Raw genomic sequence first — 19,240 nt, 5'->3', positions numbered from 1 at the left:
TGGAGTCTCCAAGACTTGTCACTGAGTGAAGTCAGGGACATCTGCAGGCACTCCTTAATGAGACTCGAGCACAGTAAACGTGTGGCTTGAGAGCCAACTGTATCCAGTTGGTGGGTGATGTCATCTGACCCCACTCTTAACTTGGTGTCTGAAGCAGGCTGAGATACAGGTACCCCCTGGCCAGGTGAATTCAGGGGCTGACCCCTTGGCCTGACTGAATTTGCTAAGATGGTGGTGGTTCCCATGGGGCAAGTAGAGCCAGAGAGAGGCCGAGCATGCCTCTCCTAAGGCTTCCCTGAGCTCTGAGCACTCACTGGTGAATGGCTCCTTGGGGAAATGGCTGTGGTCTTGCCCAGCCTCTAATGGAGCTTTTTGGTTATTTCTGTTAACATGTCTGTATGTTTTCCACTTGAACAAACATTTTCTCAGTCTACTGCAGTTTGTCTTTTTACCTTTTAACTAACTGGACCTTTGATAGTATAATAGATTTTACTTCATGAGTTTTGTAAACTTCTACTTACCAGCTTTTTTGTTATGAATTGTGTTTTCATTGTTGAGTTTTATTACCGACAGCCTAGCCTTCAGATTTCTCTAACCATTTTATTCTGTTTCTCTAAACATGTTGTACTCTTAACATTTACATATACTTAAATATGATGTTTTCTGTCAGGTTTTTTTTTTTTTGGAAGGAGGGCGGTATGAAGGGGTGTATGGTGTGTACACAGGAGTGCATGTGGAGGTCAGAGGTCAGTATCCCCTAGCAGCCTCATTTGCTCTTAACTATACAGTTTGACAGAGTTGGAGCTCACCAATTTAGTAAGCAGACTGACCACTGAATTCCAAAGATGTGCCTGTTTGCCTCTGCTGTACTGGGATTAAAGGAGCATGTGTGGCCATGCCAGGCATTCACAGAGGTGCTGGGGAACCCAGTTCCAGTACTCAGGCCTGCATGGAAAGTTTACCGAGTCACCTTCCCAGCCTGAGTCACTTTTTGTAGAAGTTACAAGAGGTCTTTTTCACCTCTGTGCGACCGACCACAAAGATGCTTGAGGATAGGGGGATGGATTGGTTTGCTCTGAGACAGTCTCTTACTCTAGCCCAGTGTGGCTGTGCTGCCACAGCCTCCCCACTGCTGGGTCACAGGTGAACATCACTGGGACGTGAGGCCTGCTGTGCTCCACGAGTGCCTTGCCCTTCATTGCCGTTGTTCCCAAGTTGAGCAAGTACAGTTTTCCGGGTTTGTTTCCTGGCTCCATCTGTTCCACCAGAGAACTCGTGTGTCACCTTTCTTTCAGTCTTGGGTGAAATATTGTCTTTGGGTAGGTTGTTGAGAGTCTGTGGGGTTTGAGGCATCTTCCTTGTCACACTGGAGACCGTCCCTTCTTCCTTCCTCATATGAAGTGTTGTTCCTGGTGACTGGGGTTTTCAGTAGTTGTGTGTATCATGAACTCTAATAGACATTTCTTTTCCTGAACCTGCTTCTACATGGGTAGTCACCTTGTTTGAATTTTATTACATTTATATACTTACAGTTTTAGAGGGAAGGTGTGTGGACTTGTGAGGCATGCCACAGAGTGACCATGAAGATCACAGGGCAACTTACACGAGTGTTTCTCTCCTCCTACCATGTAGGTCCAAACTCAGAGCTCAGGCCAGCAAACTTGGCAGCCAGCACCTTTATTCAGAGTGTCTCCCTGCCCCAGTGGTTGGTTTAATATAAAACAAAACATCTTTGAACTCTTGGAATGTGGACCTATCTCTGTTGGCTTATATATGTTGGCAGGCATAGTAGCCATGAGTCTGCGATATATTTCCCACTGTGTGACCAGTGTGACTTTGCTTCACAGGATGGGTTGAGTAGTGCCCTCTCCCCTTCCTTCACTGAGCCGGTAGAGAGCAGGGACCACACTGTGGAATGTCTGGATGTTTAACTGATTCTGACTAGCCCTGATACTGGGAATCATATCTTTTTTTGCAAATCAGTTGTGCTGGAGTTCTCTTCTGTAATCAGTTATTTACACTTGGGAAGTAGAGTCAAGAGGCCCAGGGATCCAGCTCATCCTCAAGCCAGCCTGGACAGTGTGTGCTGTGTCCAGAACCAAACAACACCAGTCATTCGGTTTATTGACTTGTGGTTGTTTTCTTGTTAAAGCTCCGTGGTTTCTGTTCTTTACCGGCTTCCTCCTGCTTGCTTGCTTGCTTGCTTGCTTGCTTGCTTGCTTGCTTGCTTGCTTGCTTGCTTGCTTGCTTTCCTACATTTGTTCCAGCAGTTGCATGCAGTTCAAGAGATTCCCTTAGAGCAAGGTCTTCTGTGGTGCCCTTACCTGCTGTGTAAACCCTTCCTGGGGAGGGTTCAGTCAGGTTTCTGTCCCATGTGTGCTTCAGATTCCATTCCATGATTAGGAGACTGTGTCCCCTAATAGCCCCATCTCAGCACCTTGAAAGCATCTGAGCCCTCCTGGTCTCTGAATTGATAGACAAGGTCTACTGTTGGCTTCCTTCCTCCTACAGAGGGTGGCATCTTCCTCACACTGCTTCCATGATGGTCTTTTGTTTGTTTTGTCTTTAATCGCACGTTCCATGACTGTGTGCTGGTGTGGATTTTGAGTAGAGGATTTGCTCAGCCTCTTAGGTCAGAAGTTTATAACTTTATGCTAGATTAGGGACATTTCCAGCCATTGCTGTTTGGGTTCATCTCTACAGAGCTCTTTTAGGAGTCTTGAACCTTTTGTTGCCTCTTACCTGAGTTCTTGAAGCTGTCTTCCTTCTTCCTCCAGTCGTGCTTTCTCTCTGTGTAGACAAGGTGGTTTCTGTTACATCTCACTGTGGTACACGCATGAGCTGCCAGCCTCGTGGGTGCGCTCCCATGGTGCTTTTCATCCCTAGACTTCCCTCGTCTTTTGCATCCTCCTCTTTGCCAAGGGTTTCTTTTTCTCGTCTCTTTCAGATATATTTGTAATTGGTGGTTAATGTCTTTTTTTGTCGTAGATGGCTTAAAATCTTTGTAAGATAAAAGGTCACCTTGGAGTTAACAACCCTCTGTTGATTGTCCTTTCCAACAGTTAGAGGTCTTCCTGTTCTTACACAAGTAATTCTGGCTGAAGCCTGGCCGTTTCCCATCATGTTAAGAATGTGGGTCTGGTGCATCGTCTGTCTTAACTGACTACTGATATTGTGGTGGGGGAGGGGTGGTGGTATTACTAGGAAATGATACCAAGTCTCGCTCCCTGTGCTGCTTCTGAGGCCCATCATGGATGCTCTTGCTGCAAAGAGAGCACTGTTAGACTCTAGGCTTTCTACCTGTCTCCTCCCTGCTCTCATTAAGATGGCAGGAGCTGGGCAACAGTGGGTTTGTTTGGTTAGAGTAGAATTGGTATTGTCTACACATTGATGTATCAGCTCATTTAACATTAAAGCATTGTCTGTTAATACATGTTTTATTTTAAATCAAAAGTTACTTCTTCAGATCAAGAAGGGATATAACAGGAGTTATAACAGGAGTGCTTTCCATTTGACAGCTCTGCCATACTTTCTCCTTTGGTGGCGCTTTAAGTAACTGGCCAGCCTTGCACCAGGGCAGCCCTGGAAGAGCAGGACGTCACAGGTGTTTGAGAGCTTCCTTCCATATAGTGACTGATCTGTAGCCTCTTAGAGGTCAGAGGAGATGGTTTTGCACTTTTCATGCACCTCAAGCCTGTCACTGTTTGCAGAACTCCCCTGGAGCTGTCAGACCAGGGTGGCCCTGATCTGGGCATGGCCTGGGCAGTGCCAACCTTTAAAGATTAACAACTAAGCTTTCAGAAGAGAGGTCGTGGTCTTAAACTTCAAATTTGGTTGAAACCATTAGACAACCTAAAAGAGAAGCACACCATGTTTATTTTTAGTAAAAGGAAGACGAACATGAGCTTTCCCCTGTTTTCTTTGGAGCTGTGGTGTTGGGAGCAAGGGGCAGTGGTTTAAGCAGCTGTAAACGAGGTCCTGTTGTGAACCTGGGTAGAGCATAGCAGGGAGGAAGAGGCTCCTTCCAGGGCTTGTTACTCAGCCCTGGGCAGCACAGGAACAACTGTGGCAGGAGGTGGCACCCTCTGCTGTTGCAGTTCACCTGCAAGCCTCAGATGTCCAGGCCCTTCCATCTCTCAGTGTTTATAAAGGTTCTACAAGTACACAGCTCCCTGCAAGCCTAGGAGACTTGGGATTCCTTAGCTGTTGGTAGGAGGTGGCATTAGAGGATTCCCTACCCCTTGCCTCTCGCCTATTACAGTGTCCAAGCCTGGGGTGGCTTAGACTCCAAGGCTAAGCAATACTCCAGCAGTCTCCCAGCCACCGTGCCCCATGGTTTCTCTTCTCTGGCTCTTTGCAGCCTTGTGTTCTTCAGCTTCTGTTTTACCCTGGCCAGTCTGAGCTCTTGAGCTTCCTCCTCAGCTAACAACAGCCTTGCCACTTTGACAGCTCTGTGCCAACTACTCAGTGGTCATTACCGCTCTGCCACCTCCAACATGACTGTGACTCTGGGTCTTAGCCTCCTCTCCTAAAAGTAAGCAAATAGAGATTAAAGAGAAGCCTAATGTTGCATCAGGAGAGCATTGTCCATCTAGCTCCCCAGGTGAGTCATGCTGTTCTGTGTAGCTGTGTGTGTGGGGGGGGGGGGGGGGCCACAGTACCCAAAGCCCTTTGGTACCAGCCAGTAAAGTCTCTGGTAGGCCAACAGAGGAAGTGTTGTCCCTTGAGTCCCTGGTAATTGTTTTAGGGTCATCTAGAGCTTACCAAGGCTTGTCTTGTGGTAGCAAAAACTCACTACAGAGGCTTTGAAACAGCCCTGTGGCAAGCAGCTGAGGTTGCTGTGTAGCTTTCTTACAGTGCCCATGGAGTGATCAGGAATGGCCAGTGCCACATACAGATAGTTCAACTTTTTGAGGCAACCAAGCAGAGTGAGTCCAGCAGCTGCCAGGTAGAGTCTGCTTGCCTCGTCCCCAAGTTATTTCCTCATTTACAAGAAAATAGCATCCGGAGTTTTACTGTAGCAGATTTAATACTAATCATTGTGTCTTGCTGTCCATGAGTCCTTTCATCTGTCTCATAAAGGCAGTGCTAGACCTTGGCCACACACATCCTCATCACACTTTCTGCTCAACTATGACTGTGGTCAGACAGTTTTGCTAAAGATAGGACATGGAGACAACATTTGCAGAGACTGCACTTCTTAGATTTTCGGGCAGAAAAATCTTTTGCCCTCAATAGATAATATTCAGTTAGCCTAATACAGTTTCTTTTTATCTTTGTGACTTAGAATTAATGCCCCATTATTGTTTTTATGTTTTAATGTGTGTGTACGTGTGTGTACTCCAGTGCGTGTGTGCCTGTGGGTATGCATATGCTGTTGTATCCTTGTGGAGAGCAGAGCCCGTGTGGGTGTCAGTTCTGTCTTTCCACCTTGTGGATCCTTAAGAACCAATTCAAGTGGGCCGCCTTGGCTGCAAGTGCCTTTATCAGCTGCACCATCTTGCTGGGTCCCACATTTCTCCTTGTGATAGTGAGGTTTTGTCACTTTATGCCAATGTCTGTGCTGGCCGGTCTGGGACCCCGTAGGCAGTGGTGCTCAGCTTCTTGGCCCACTCTTTAACCTCAGGAAGGACCTATTCTAGAAACAGCTGGCCTCAGACTCATAACAGTTTTCCTGCTTCAGTCTTACAAGTCCTAGAATTGTGCATATGAGCCACTCACTTTGCCTAGTGTACCTTAAACTTTAACACAAACTTAAACATGCATAAAATATATTCAATGAGGTTTGCCACATGTAGATGCACATTGCAAACAGAAATGTTTTTCAACAGAGCTTCAGTTTTGCCAATAAGAATACCACTTTAGTGTTGGCATCACGGGGGTCCAGGTTGGAAGTGTCTTTGAGGCTTGCACTTGGTCCTTGCAGCTGCCTGGTTACTATAGACTCAGTGAAGCTGTGCACGCATAATCTAATGTCTCCTCTGCGTCCTTTGTAAGCAGATTAATTCCACCCCATTGGGAGCCACCTCTCAACTCACCAGTCCTGCTTGACTTCTGTTGTGTGCTCTGAACAGGAAGTAAATGTCACTTTTGCCGCCTTTTGTTCATTCCTAAGTCTTGGCTTTCCTCGGGGTAAATGACACTCCCTGATGATTCCGGGCAAACCCTTGGTCTCCCTTTAAGTTTCATGCTCAGGTCAAGTCAGGCGATGGATTGTAGACAAGGAGGTTTCTCTGTTAAAAGAGGTGTGAGCCTCCTCAAGAGCCAGGACGTGTCCCAGGAGGAGATAGCAAGTGGGTAGAGCGGACAGGGCAACTTGTCTCTCCCAACAAATGCCCTCTGTGTGTATCACCTCATCCAGAAGTCAGGTGTCTGCCACCGAGCTGGAAGGGTGCCATGGAAATGCTTTCCTCACGCGGGACTGTAACATTCCTTACAGAGCTGTTCAGCCACATCAGCAGCAAATGTTTGGTGAAGAGCTGCCAGAATCTCAAGATGGAGAGCAGCCTGGCCCTGCTAGAAGAAAGCGACAACCCAGTATGTCAGAGACAATGCCGCTGTACACTCTCTGTAAGGAGGACTTAGAGAGTATGGACAAAGAGGTGAGAATGTGACCCAGGTCCCAGTTTCCAGAGGCTGCTGTGCACACGCACGTCACAGATTCAGCTGGGCTTCCATGCAGGACAGGCACAGGTGTTGTGAGCCAGCACCTGGTTTCCTATTAAAAAGGATTTGTAACCACGTGAAATGAAGTGCCCATGTGTTTGGCAACAAAAACTCACAGCTGCCACTCCCAGGGATTCGTGATAGTGTCTTCAGATGTTCCAAATTGTCATAACAAGAGGGTGCTTCTGGCATTTTGAGGTACAGGAGCCACAAGAGCTTTTCAGGATACCCTGCTAAGGAAACATCCAGACAGAAAGCTGATAGGATTCAAGATATGAAATGCTTAATTAGTTTGCATTCAGTTAAACAGATGGTTTTTTTAATACATGAAGTCAGACAAATTAAAACCAGTTTCTTCTGCCGTTTTTACACCACTAAATAGTTTTAAGTACATAATGTGAAGTTAGTTTTTTCAAATGCTCAATTTGGAGAACTGAATATCCTGACTACAGATGTGTTTTAATTACAGCCTAAATACTGGGGCTGTGGAGGGGGCCAGTTACTCCTTAGAGCTAAAAGCAAAACTGTGTCATAGGTCAGTATTGCCCTGGGTATTCCTGTGTCCCATCTTCCTCTGGGCTCCCAGGCTAGCCCTCTGACAGAAGCTTTTGCTTCTGGGGTGTTTGTGGTGTGGTCTGTGCAGTTGTTGCTCTGCGGCCTGTTTTGAGAGGACCACAGTAAGAGGCGAGTATCGGGTCACGTGGACCAGAGCTGCCCTCGGCATGCTTCCTGCACCTGCGGGTGAGCCCATGTCCCTGGCACTGCTGGGCTGTGAGGACAGAAGTGCTTCCTCTCCATTGATCATGCAGCAGAGAGCCCAATCAAGAAAGCATGGTTCTCATTTATTTTTGAGCAAAAGCAAGAAAATACATTTATTTTCAGGATGAAATCTCATCTGTAATTCAGATTCTCTCTCAGATGATAGCTTCTTTTCTGAACTCTTTACCATTTTTCTGTGTTTTTACACTTTAACTGTTGTCATTTCATGAGAAGGTTTTTTCTTGGCCACTGATTCCCTGTCTTCAAGATCAGCTGACTTGGATCTGGAAGCAGTGCCCACTCCCGTCGAGCGAGCACACTTCCCTCTCCCCACCCCGGGGCCTGCCATGTTCCTGTTTCCCTTCTGGCTTCACAGGAATCCCCTTGCAGTCCATTTGATACTACTTGGCCTTGTTGTTGCTTTTATTCCCTTCATATCAAAAGACCTCAAGTTATGCTGTGAGACAGCAACTTTTACTTACTCCACAACCTTATCATCCTCTCAGCCATAAAAACCCCTTAAGCCCTAACTCAGCTCCGCAGAAGCTCCTGCGGATGAGCTGGAGCTCTGGCTCCCATGCATGGGTCCTGCTAAGTGGGGGAAGACAACTGGAAGCTTCATAACCCTACACGGGCTTTGCTCTTTCCTGGGTCCTGGGACCATACAAGAAAGCATCCCTGTCCTCCAACAGAGACAGTAGCCATGCTTCCCCATGCCGGAGCATAAGGGAGATGCTTTCTCAGTTCCATGGGTCCCAGATCACCTTAGACTGTCCAGTTTTCTTGGGGATAAAGCGGGCGGGCAGGCTCACAGTATCTAAGCACCACGCTATTTTATGTACCTCAGGCCACTTAGGCTGTGCGTGACATATCCACTAAGTAGTAATAAGCCTCGTGGGTGCTTAGGTTTCACTGTCTCCTGTATATCAGTGTCTGTCCCTCTTCCAGCAGACAGGAGTCACTACTCTAGGACCACCCTGATCCCAGAGACTTCATCTTAGCTAACACATCAACAAAGACCCTGTGTCTCCAATGAGACCTTGCTAAGAGTCACTTTCTGGGTTATGTCCAGTTGACAGGTAAAGCTAGCAGAGTTATGGACATGCGCCATGTACATTTTGTATCCTGCCATTACACACAATGCCATAGACACAGGGACCAGAGCAGGAGCTTGGGGTGGAGAGGCATAGATGTGCTTGATAGGATAGGCAGGGACTTGAGCAGAAGCACCCAATCACCTGCATCCGTGCTGCTACTCAGGTGCTCCCTTGCGCAAGCTGGAGCAGGGTTTTTCCTGAGACATTTTAGCCTGGCTTATAAACTAGGTATACAAACCACACGCTTACTTGTAGTGAATCATGAAGTTTATTTTAAAAGAATTCTTTGGTATATGTATAACCTTGTTGCTTATTAAAGGTCAAAGCAAACTTGAACTTTAATAAGATAAATATGTGTATTTGATGTGTTCATGAAGACATTGATTGCCATGCATGAGCGTGACAGAGGACAGTCTTGGACACTGTTCCTATAGTACTGTCCACCTTGGACACTTCCCGGAATACTGTCCACCTTGGATTTTGAGAAGGGGGGGGGGGTCACTCACCAGCTAGGCTAGGCCAACTGCCTAGGCCATTCCGCCCAGTGGATCCACCTCTCTCAGCCTGCAGAGTTAGGGTTATAAGTGTGTACCACTATGCCTGGCTCTTTTGTGTAACTTCTAGAGATTTAATTCAGAATTTGTTCTTTTTAAGAGAAAAATTATTTTTCTCCTAAAAATATTAAATATTTACTACTGCAGAACATGGCTCGTTTTTTCATTTTAGTTGATATTTTGCTTTTGTAATCATCAATTCTGATGATACCATTTTACAGAAAATAAAAATCATACAAGATGGCAGTAATATTCTTAGAGCCATTTCAAAAATTGTTGGGAAATTATGTGCTAATCCCAAACCAATGTTCATTTGATGATTTTTTTTTTTTTTATGAAATTCAAGTTAGCAACTCAAAACTGAAATTTAAAAATCAGCATTTCAGGGCTAAAGAGATGACTCAGCAGTTAAAAACACTGTTCTTCCAGAGGTCCTGAGTTCAATTCCCTGCAACCACATGGTGGCTCACAACCATCTGTAATGGGATCTGATGCCCTCTTCTGGTCTGAAGACAGCTACAGTGTACTCATATCAAAATAAATAAATAAATAAATAAATAAATAAATACCTTTTTTTTAAAAAAAATCAGCATTTTAGTACAATATAATTGAAAGCAACATACTAACTTCATATTTATGTTTCCTAATGACCGGAAAATATTCTTTGTTTTCTGTAAACAGTTATGTTTCTTTAAGAGCAGACAACTTTGTCTGAACAGCAGCAGCACTGCAATTTCATGACATGCATCAGTCCCCAGTCTGAGCCAAGGCATTCAGACAGCATCCACTGGCATTGTGTGTAATGGCAGGATACAAAATGTACATGGTGCATGTCCATAACTCTGCTAGCTTTACCTGTCAACTGGACATAACCCAGAAAGTGACTCTTAGCAAGGAATTACCTTGATCGGGCTGCCTGTGGGCTGTCCATGGGCAGTTTTCTAGGTTGTTAATTGAGTTAGGAAGACCCGCCCTGAGTGTGGGCAGCACCGTTTCATGGACTGGCCCTAAATTGTCCACTAGTGAAGAAAGTCAGCCGGCATAGTGGCAAGCAGGTGGGCAACCCGGGTGAGGTCACTTGTCTCTGCCTTTCCTGGGCGTGCTATGACTACTTTGTCCCCCCGCCATGATTTTCTCTCAGTGATGGACTGACCTAGAATCAGAAGCCAAGTAAGCCCTGTCCTCCCCTTAAGTTTGCTCGGGTCTAGGAGTTTTATCATAGCAACAGAACTGTTACTAGAGGAGTGAGTTTGTTGCTGCCTTTTTGTGCCTTGGACTGTTTTATCGGCAGATTGGGGAAGATTTGGAACTTGGGGCCAAAAAAGCTTGGGAGTGCTAATTGCTTACTGGTCTTTCTGGTAGGAGCTTGGAAGATGAGATTGGTAAGAATAATGCAAACAATGGAGAAATGTTTCAGAGGGGAACCAGAATTTTTGCCCTTAGCTGGATTGGGGCTATTTATGGATGTTTTTGCTGTGTGCCTGGGCTGAGAGAAGTGGTTGCGATTGTCAGAGCTCAGCACCACTCAGGTGAAACATTCCAGACCTCGCTGGGACAATAGGAACATGTGTCCTCGGGGTCCGACAGAAGCTGCCAGGGAGGCCAGGCTACACATTGTGCTTCCAGCAGAACTTAGCAATGTCTGAGTCTTGTCCATGGGGTACCATTTTGAAGGCATAAAAGCCACAAGACAGAGAGAGCCACAGAGAGTGGCTGAGGTGTGGTGCTTGTGTACCTGTCTGTGGTGAGGGCCTGCTTAGGGAGAAAGACGCAGGAGTGAGTGTTACTTTCCAGTCCTCCCTGGCATGGTGGCAGGATCCTCACCCCATCACCCCTCATTCCTAGCTCTATTTACAGAGGTTTTGATGACATCGCCCCAAGTCCACATACCTGATGGAGCCTCCACTGCCACCTCTATGAGCAGGGAAAGCCAGCGCTCTTCCAAGCACAGGTCTGAGGGTGACATTCTCTGCCCAAAACCATAGAGAAACCACAGAACTTTAGAAAGCATTGCCTAGAAAGCAAATTAGAGATGGGAGTGGGCCAAGAAAAGTACAGCAGACACGTGCAAAGCTAATAAAAACCGACACCGTGCTTTCTCTCAGCTGCTTTAATCCTGTGTATATTTCTAGAAACATAGAGAAGCCAAAGATTCTTGACAATCCAGTGTAATCCCCAAGGTAGAATCCCAGCCTGGGGAGGGGGCAGGGCTACCTGCAGGCTGCTTTTCTGTGTCAGAACAAGTGGGCTTGGAGGATATGAGCTGCTCCGTCACTAGAAGCACTGGGTACGTCACCGGGTTAACGAGACTGCATCGCTGTTTGTCGTATAACTACTGTAATCGTTCCAGGTTTCAGGCAGAACAGAGGGTCCCCTTGGGTAAGGCTTCCGTATGCTAGAACATGCAGCAAACAGCACATAGATTATCATGAAACCAGGAACTTTGAATCATCCAGCAGCAATGCAGTTTAAGTTGAAGCAGTCAGCTTTAGTTCTTGATTGTTCTCTCTGTGGGCTGAACTTGGTCTCCCATTTCCACTGAAGGCGCTGCTTCACCTTAGAATAAATAACGTTAGCCACGGATAGAAATACCTCACCTAGATGGTCTCAAGGACGTTATGTTGACTCTGAGCTATTGTTGTTCTCTTCCCTCCCTGAAGAGAGAGGGAGGGTGGGCTAGCTAACCCTTAGATAGGAAAGCTCGGGGACACTGGAACAACATGCTTGGGTCTGAGCCGGCTTCTCAGTGAACTTAAACGGCACATGCCAGTTTACCAAGATCATATGCAGTACATTATCCAAGACAGTTATGGTGGCTAAGGGACTTCTCAGTCTTAGAAGAACATGAATTTGACAGCTTAAGTATTTAGCAGAACACAAGTTTTGTGCATTCTGCTAGTCTGACAACCTCAGTCCAGCTCATTGTCAGAATTTACACTCTAATTTATACTCCTAATTTATTCAGTTTGCCAGCCACGAGGAATCATGAGAACAGTTTAGGCACCATTATATGACCTCAGCTTCCTGAGTCCATGCCTGAGAGAAGAGGCATGTCATAACAGTGAAGCAAATCATAGTTCTGACTTGAGCAGAGCCCAACCATGGCCATTGTAGCTGACATACTGGGCAGGATCTCCACCGTTGAGAGTGAGTGCTGGCAGTCCCCACTCCTGTAATGTAATTGTTAGCATGCTACCAACAACCCTGACCCCCCTTGGCCATGGCTATCAGTTGAGGACAAGTGTCTGTGCATCCCAGGCCTAGCCAAGTAGTTCAGAGAAACCTACAGAGCCACAGGAGAGCACCAGTCCCTCCTCTGTCCCAAAGGTTCTACATGATGGGCTTGTGCCCCCACAGGCAGTCAGCAGGAAGACCCACTACCTAGCACATGGTCGCCTGTTCTCTGGCTCCCCTAGCACGTGCAGCAGGGCTCTCACGAAGGCCCACTGTAGTCTCTCGGATTACAGGCCGTGGTTGTTCCGTCCTTCCCAGACAATATCGAGTTCTTTAAAAAGAAGAGTCTCACATGGACGATGCCGTGTGTCCTTTAAAGCATGGAGATGCACAATCCCTTGTCACATTATGTAGGGACAGTCAAGCTTGGAGCAGGTGCAGCAGGCACTTCAACAGCCCTAAGCTGCCTGAATGTACCTCTCTAAGTATTGACTGCAGTGATTCCTGTCCTATGACTCACCTCCTGTTCTTCTAACTATTGAAGGTCGCTTGGTATAGTACAACACCCAGTCTTTGCTGGTGTGTGAGAAGAATACCAGAGTCCCTGCTCAGATGCAACAGCTGTCATCCATAACAAAGATGAGAATCATTTGCCTTCTTCTTCTGCTGATGACAAAGTTCAGTGCCAGGATGTATATTCTGTCTTAATTTATCAGCAGCTTTTCATTCCAGTAAAAGATAAAGCTTTCTTTTCTCCCCAGTAAGTTTGATGGGTGGTTTTTGTTTTTTGTTTTGGTTTAGTTTTGCCAGCAACATCTCCTTTAAGTATGGTTTAGTTTCTTGAACTAAAGGTCTGTGAAGCTAACCTCACTCACCATGCCATCTCTTCGCAGCTCTCTGCCTTCCACCTTGAAGTAACTGGGGTAGTCAGTCACTTGTGTGTGCTGTGGCCCCACAGAAGAAATTCTGCAGGCAGGCCATGTCCCCTGAGTGTGCACTGGATTGTGCTCTTTGAGGTGGTTCTCCTCAGCTTGCTACCCCGTGCCTCCTAGCGCCCCTTTAACTCAAGCTGAGGAACCATTGTTAGCATGGCTCAGGTGCCCACTGGCTTGATCCTTTGTTAGGCCTGACTGGTATCCTGCCATGTGGGCAGCACCTTAGTACTCCAGTGCCTTCAGCAGAGTCAGAAGTTGTATAAAACATTCTCAACTCTTTGTCTTTGTTGAGAGAAATAAAGTATTAGCAGGACCTAGTGAGGACTGTGTGTGTTGGCTTTTGTCTTGTACACGCTGAGCTTCTGCGAGTGGAAGGCAGACACTAGTGCGTGTGGACACAGATGCGGTTGGGGGGAAGGTGAGCACCGTGCAGGTGCATGTGTGGGTGAGCATCAGTGCAGGTAGGTGTTAATACAGTCAGTTCTGCAGAGCCAGCAGCTCTGGGCAGGCTGCTCTCAGGAGTCACAGCCTGTGCATGCGCACATGACTGCACTGTTTGCCACACTCAGTCCAATGGATAGAGAGTATCTTCTCTCAGAGTAAGGAAGATTGAGTTCCTTGTCAGCGCGGGGTCAGGCTTGACCTTGCTCATGCTGGGCATGTGCTCTTCTGCTGAACCCGCAGCCCGTGGTTAGGGTTTGGAGGCCATTTTTTTTTTATATTGTTTTGTTACTGGTTTTTATTTGGGGGTAGGGAGCATGCCACAGCATGAATATTGAAGACCAGAGGAGAATTAACAGGAGTGCTTCTAGAAGGTGGGCCAGGGGATAGAACTCAGGTCGTCAGGTTTGACAGCAAACACCGTTACCAGCTGGGCCTTGGAGGTTTTGTTTGTATGGAACGTTTATATGCTTGTTTAGGATGTATACAAGCTGTAGGCTTAATGGTTGTGTGCTTCATGCTTATGAATTAAAGCCGGTTGAAGAAAATGGATAGTCTGAAGCCTGCAAACTGGACTGCTCTGTACAGTCTCCATCTAGGCACCCTGCAGCTCTGGGGAGCCTGGCAGTGGCAGGCACCACGTGACATTATGGCATCTCATGCCTGAGCTGCTCTACCATGCTGACTCTGGGCACAGTATACGACCCTATCGCTAGTACATGAGGCCGGGGAGCAGCTCAGAGCTCATTCTCCCACTGTTCTCAAGTATGCACTGACGGGTGTGGAGCCATACCATCCCCCGTGCCAGGAGCACTGACGGGTGTGGAGCCGTACCATCCCCCATGCCAGGAGCACTGAGCTGAAGGAAAGGCAAAGTGAAGCTTTCTGAGCAAGGTGGGCAGGACAGACAGGCAGCCTTTGTCCTAGCACACCAAGGATGTGTGTCGTATAGCAGTGGCCTTTGACAGTCCAATTGTTTTGATGTCTTTACAAATCTTGAAAACATCTCTTCACGTGTATCTGAGGACTGTCAGTCTCAAAGGAGGGATCACCAGTTTGTGTAGATGCCCCTGAAATTATGAGTATGTCTGTGCAGAGCTGACCCGACAGAGTAAAGGCAGGTGCCAAACTCTCTATTTGCTACTGGGCATCTGGGAGCCCCAGTGAAATGTCAATGTTATCAAAGCCAGCTCTGTGGTTTGAGAGTTTGGTGGGGTGGGGTGGGGTGTAAGCGTACCGTTACTTGTGACTCTTGGAACTTTGTTAAGGCAACTCTGGTCCCAAAAACCTTTCCTGTTACTACCACTGCAGAGTGGGGTTGATGGTAAGTTTCTGAGGGGACCAGGGAAGGAATCACCTGTGCAGGTTATAAGCACAAACCGGTGTCAGGGTCACCCGGAAGCAGACAGGGGACCAGTGGCCGTTAGAACTGATAGAGGGCAGGTGAGTCACCTAAGCCCACCGGGGCTTGAGACAGTCCATAGCATTACAGGGTCTCTCCCATTCAACTGGAGCTTGTTCACAGAAGGCAACACAGATTTCATCTGTAAAGTCAGCCCTAGACAGTGTGAGGCAAGACTATGACAGTGAAGTGGTCAGAAAGAGGCTTGTGCAGCTTCTGTGGCCTCTGAAAGGTGAACGGTGACCAAAGAAGTAGAAACAACACCAAAGAACCAGTACATGCAGGAAGTGTGGAGAGCCACTGAAATCTATCAGTGGGACCATCGTAGGCAGGGCAGGGTAACAGGGAAGTGACATGCATCCTCAGACAGAACCTCAGGAGTGATTTATCCTGAAGATCACCTAAGAACCGTGGAAGGGAGTAGACGAGGATACGGGAACCCCAGTGTAGTGCTCATAGAGACTCTGACTGAGGACAGTGCAATAGAGGAGGAAGGGGAAATGATGGCTGAGAGTGTCTGACCTGAGGAGGAGGAGGCAGACAGCAGTCTCTCTGTACAGCTGAGCTGGCCAGGTGTGGAGGTGGCCAGGTGAAGTCCATACTGCGTCTGCTTCACGTCCAGACTTTCCCAGTGTTCTTTGTTGGGAACAGAGATGATTGGAGGTTGTGTTGGCTTGTGTGCATGGGGTGGGGGTATCCTCTGTCTCATAGTCACTAGCTAGACTTATGTAGTCCTTTCTTCTTAATCTGGTGTGTAGGTTCTCTGGATAGAGAGGAGGGTGAGAATTATCCCAAGGATTCCTATATACCTGGAAAAACTTTGTGCAGATATTTGTCAGAATGTAAATGCTTGTTTTCACGGTGGCCAAAACTTTTGGGTATTATTCCCCACCTCCTTCTTTCTGGTCTGTGATTCTATCTTGTGATTTGAGCAGGCACGGCTCCCGTCTGTTGTCTCATAGCCAGCCCCATGTGTTGTATCCTCTCTTGGACGGGATGTGTTTGACTCTGACTTGGGTGAGTTTGCAGGCTTCCCAGAGTGATTGATTTTTTAAATCAATGCTAGAGAATTCTGTGACTTCCATGATTTCATGTTTCTGCTTTACTGTCGTGGACAATCTGTTTATCTTCAGATTATTAACAATAATATAACTTGTTATTTTAAAAAGCCAGTGGGCAGAGATGAGACCTGAAGAGACGGTAGAGGGGTACTGTGGGGTACTGAAGCAGAGACGGGTGCATCACCCATGTCTCTGTACCTGCCTGCTTCTGGGGGAGACAGTCACCACAGGAAGCAGGGCCTGTGCCTGCAGTGGCCGTGCAGAGGAGCAGTCATCTGCAGCCAAGCACCACGCCTGTCTCTCCCAGTCTTTCCCATTGGCCACCGTCCTCCGTGGGTGACTGGCTGCCTTCAGACCACCCCCACCCCCCCAAGACTTGCTGCTCCTAGGTAGGGAATCTAAGCACATGTGACCCGTGCTTGTTGGGTGAGGGCTGAGTGTGTGTGGTTTATCCACAGTGCAAGAACACCATCCTGATCACCAGTGTTTGCACCCTAAGCTAAAACTGATGCTGTGAGAGTGGGAGTGTTCCACTGGACTCCACACTCGTCTGCTCAGGTCTGCTCCTGTTCTCATAACAGTACAACTGTTTATGTTTATATTGGACTTATATATAGTCAATTACCCTTTGGCAAAGGTCAACAACAGTAGTAACTCACACTGAATTAGACTTTGAAAAGAGCCTCAGCTTTGACCATGTACTGTGTACACATCTGATGGTTAGTGTCACAATGTACAACAGACATGTCAAGGCAATGTTTGGGCATATTCTGTTATTAAACAGCAGTCACTCTCACCTCTCATCAAGTTATGACTGGATCTTAGACAGTTACCCTAGTTAACCAAAGCTATTTAGTCAGCAGAGGTCATTGAGCCACTTGGTAACGGCATGTCCTACCCAGAATGTTCTTTGCTGGTATGGTGATTTCACAGGTCTTCGTCCGGCGTTTGTGCTTGGGTTTATGTATTTAGTTTTAAGGGGATAAGTGTTTGGAAGGATGATCCTGTGTCATTGGCCCTCTGTTTCCTGAAAATGTTGGTCCCTGGAGTTTTAGTGAGATGGCCTCATTGTATGTGAAAGCCTGTGAGAGGCAGAGACCTGAGGGTTATCATTTGTTTTCATTGCCCTGGTGTAAAGAGCTTTCTGGGGGTTTAGAGTGTAATTTGCATAAGTGCTGCCCACAGCCAGCATTTGTGTGACAGTTTTAAATCCTCTCGCGCAGTTTCAGAATACCTCAAGTTTGTTTTCCAAGTTTGGGGTTTTTCGCATGTTATTAAAGTTTCTCTTTGGCCCTCAAAGTATTTTCTGTTCATAAAAATAGCTTATCAGTTGACATCATTCCCCTTAAAATACATTCTACCACTCACTATATTGGTCTTCTGTGGTGCATGACAAGGAACGCAGACGCAGACGCTTCAAGGAGCCTCTGCCTCTCCTCTGTGTGGTCACAGGGTCAGGAGTCAAGTGCAGGGAAGTGGGCTCCCCATGGGGCCTCAGAGCATTCTTGTCAGCCAGCAAGCTCAGTGTCTTCCCTGCTCCTGCTGGGTGCAGCCTAATTCTCACTGTTGTAGGAGTGCAGTTCTCAGGGCATAGGCTGTCACTCTCCTTGGCATTACTACTAGGGCACTGGACCCCAGGGAGAGTCTCTTCTAGGTGGCCAAAACAGCCTGGTGTCCTAATATCCATGGATATTAGGACAAATGATAACCCTCAGGTCTCTCTGCCTCTCACAGGCTTTTACATACAATGAGGCCATCTCACTAAAACTCCAGGAATGCATTTGCCCTTGGAGTGAGAGAGAGTCCTGCTGCCACAGTGAGTGCTTGGCTCCCTGCTGACCTTCATGTGCCCACCACAGGTGGTTCCAACACCATCTGTGTATAAAATACAAGGCGTTGTCCAACAGCAGAAAAGTGTGTGGAGTTCCCTCTGTCCTTGGTAACATCATCGAGAAACTTCTAGAAAAGAGTGACATAATGCATCCATAAATACATTCAGTTTTTCTGTCAGAAGGTTCTACTGCTCAGAATGTTGGTTCTTTAGAACAAAGAAATCAATACGTTTATGTGGGTTCCAGGTCCATTGATAAAGTTTAAGGGTAGTAGAAACCTGTTCTTGGAGGTCATCTCCTCTGGGCAGTCATGTGAATGGTCGCACTTTGAAGGCCTTCCTAGTCCTCTCTGGTAAGGCTGGTATGGAGCCATTCTCTGGGAAGTTCTGCGTACTCTCCCTCTGCTTTCTGTACAAGGCTCGGAAGAGGCTGTCTGTCACTCTTGTGCAGAGGAGGAGGAAGGGCCGCGGGCTTTGGGCCCCTTGTGCTTTCGCCCTTTGGCTGTAAAGTTATAAAAAGACAGATTCTCAGAGAGCTGTCTCCTGAACGTGGCAGGCGGAGCCACAGATGCTGTCTGTTGAGAGACACTGCAGTTGATGTGCTGTTTTGCCATTATTTGAAGATTTGAGGACTGAATTGGCTATTTGTTGATTTTTTTTTGTTGTTTGTGTTTTACATGTCATGTGCTTGCTTTTAAGTTTTGCCTTAACATTTAAAACAACTTTCCTGTTGCATATTTTAAATTAAGTTTCTTACAAATAGTTTTCAAAAGGCAGTTGACACATTTGTAAAAGAATGCCTTTGGAAAATTCATGTCATTGCCAAACAGAAGCCTGGTTGAAGAGGCCAGACTCGGTGTATGCCCACGGTTGTGTTTGGCTCTTAAGGTGTTTGTCCCGCTAGGTCTTGAGACAGCCAGCAGAGTTAATGAATGCTCAGGTTAGCTGTCTGCCACACGGGAATGCTGGCATAGGTGTTTGAATGCCTTTCTGATCAGCTACACAGAGGCTGGTGGCCTTGTGTCTCACCCAGGTTGCCCCTTGACCTGGCAAAGCTGTGCTGTGCGTAGAATCCCCCAAGGGAGTTGTTCATCAGGACTGATAGGCAGGGTTCTAGCACATTATTGTTGCTGAAATTCAATAAACATCTCACTGGTGCAGCTGGATGCAGCCCCGCTCTACTCTGTGGCTTTCCTTTGCCCATTTCTACAGTGCAGGAGAAGAGCTGAGAGCTGGGGCCAGAGTGCCAAAGCCAGGTGCTGGCTCTGTTCCTTGTCTACATAGCATCAGCTCCTATATGCACAACAGAGGAACAGCAGC

The 19,240-nt window shown here is 47.0% G+C and overlaps 1 protein-coding gene across 2 annotated transcripts in view; it reads left to right on the top strand.

Moving 5' to 3' along the window:
* Window positions 1-19,240, top strand: part of Ctdp1 (CTD phosphatase subunit 1) — a 61,593-nt gene that overhangs the window by 28,897 nt on the left and 13,456 nt on the right. The window contains exon 11 of one of the 2 annotated variants that reach the window (XM_021151013.2): window positions 6,440-6,602. The exons of the other annotated variant lie outside the window; for it this stretch is intronic. Within the exon in view, the coding sequence (XP_021006672.1) occupies window positions 6,440-6,602 (163 nt within the window). The remainder of the gene's footprint in view (window positions 1-6,439; window positions 6,603-19,240) is intronic. 2 annotated transcript variants of the gene reach the window in all.

Source organism: Mus caroli, unplaced genomic scaffold (assembly GCF_978045245.1).
Source record: "Mus caroli unplaced genomic scaffold, Mus_caroli_1 scaffold_19, whole genome shotgun sequence".
Lineage (NCBI taxonomy): Eukaryota > Metazoa > Chordata > Mammalia > Rodentia > Muridae > Mus > Mus caroli.
The sequence above is the reverse complement of the archived record's forward strand: the minus strand, read 5'-3'. Positions and strand labels throughout refer to the sequence as shown.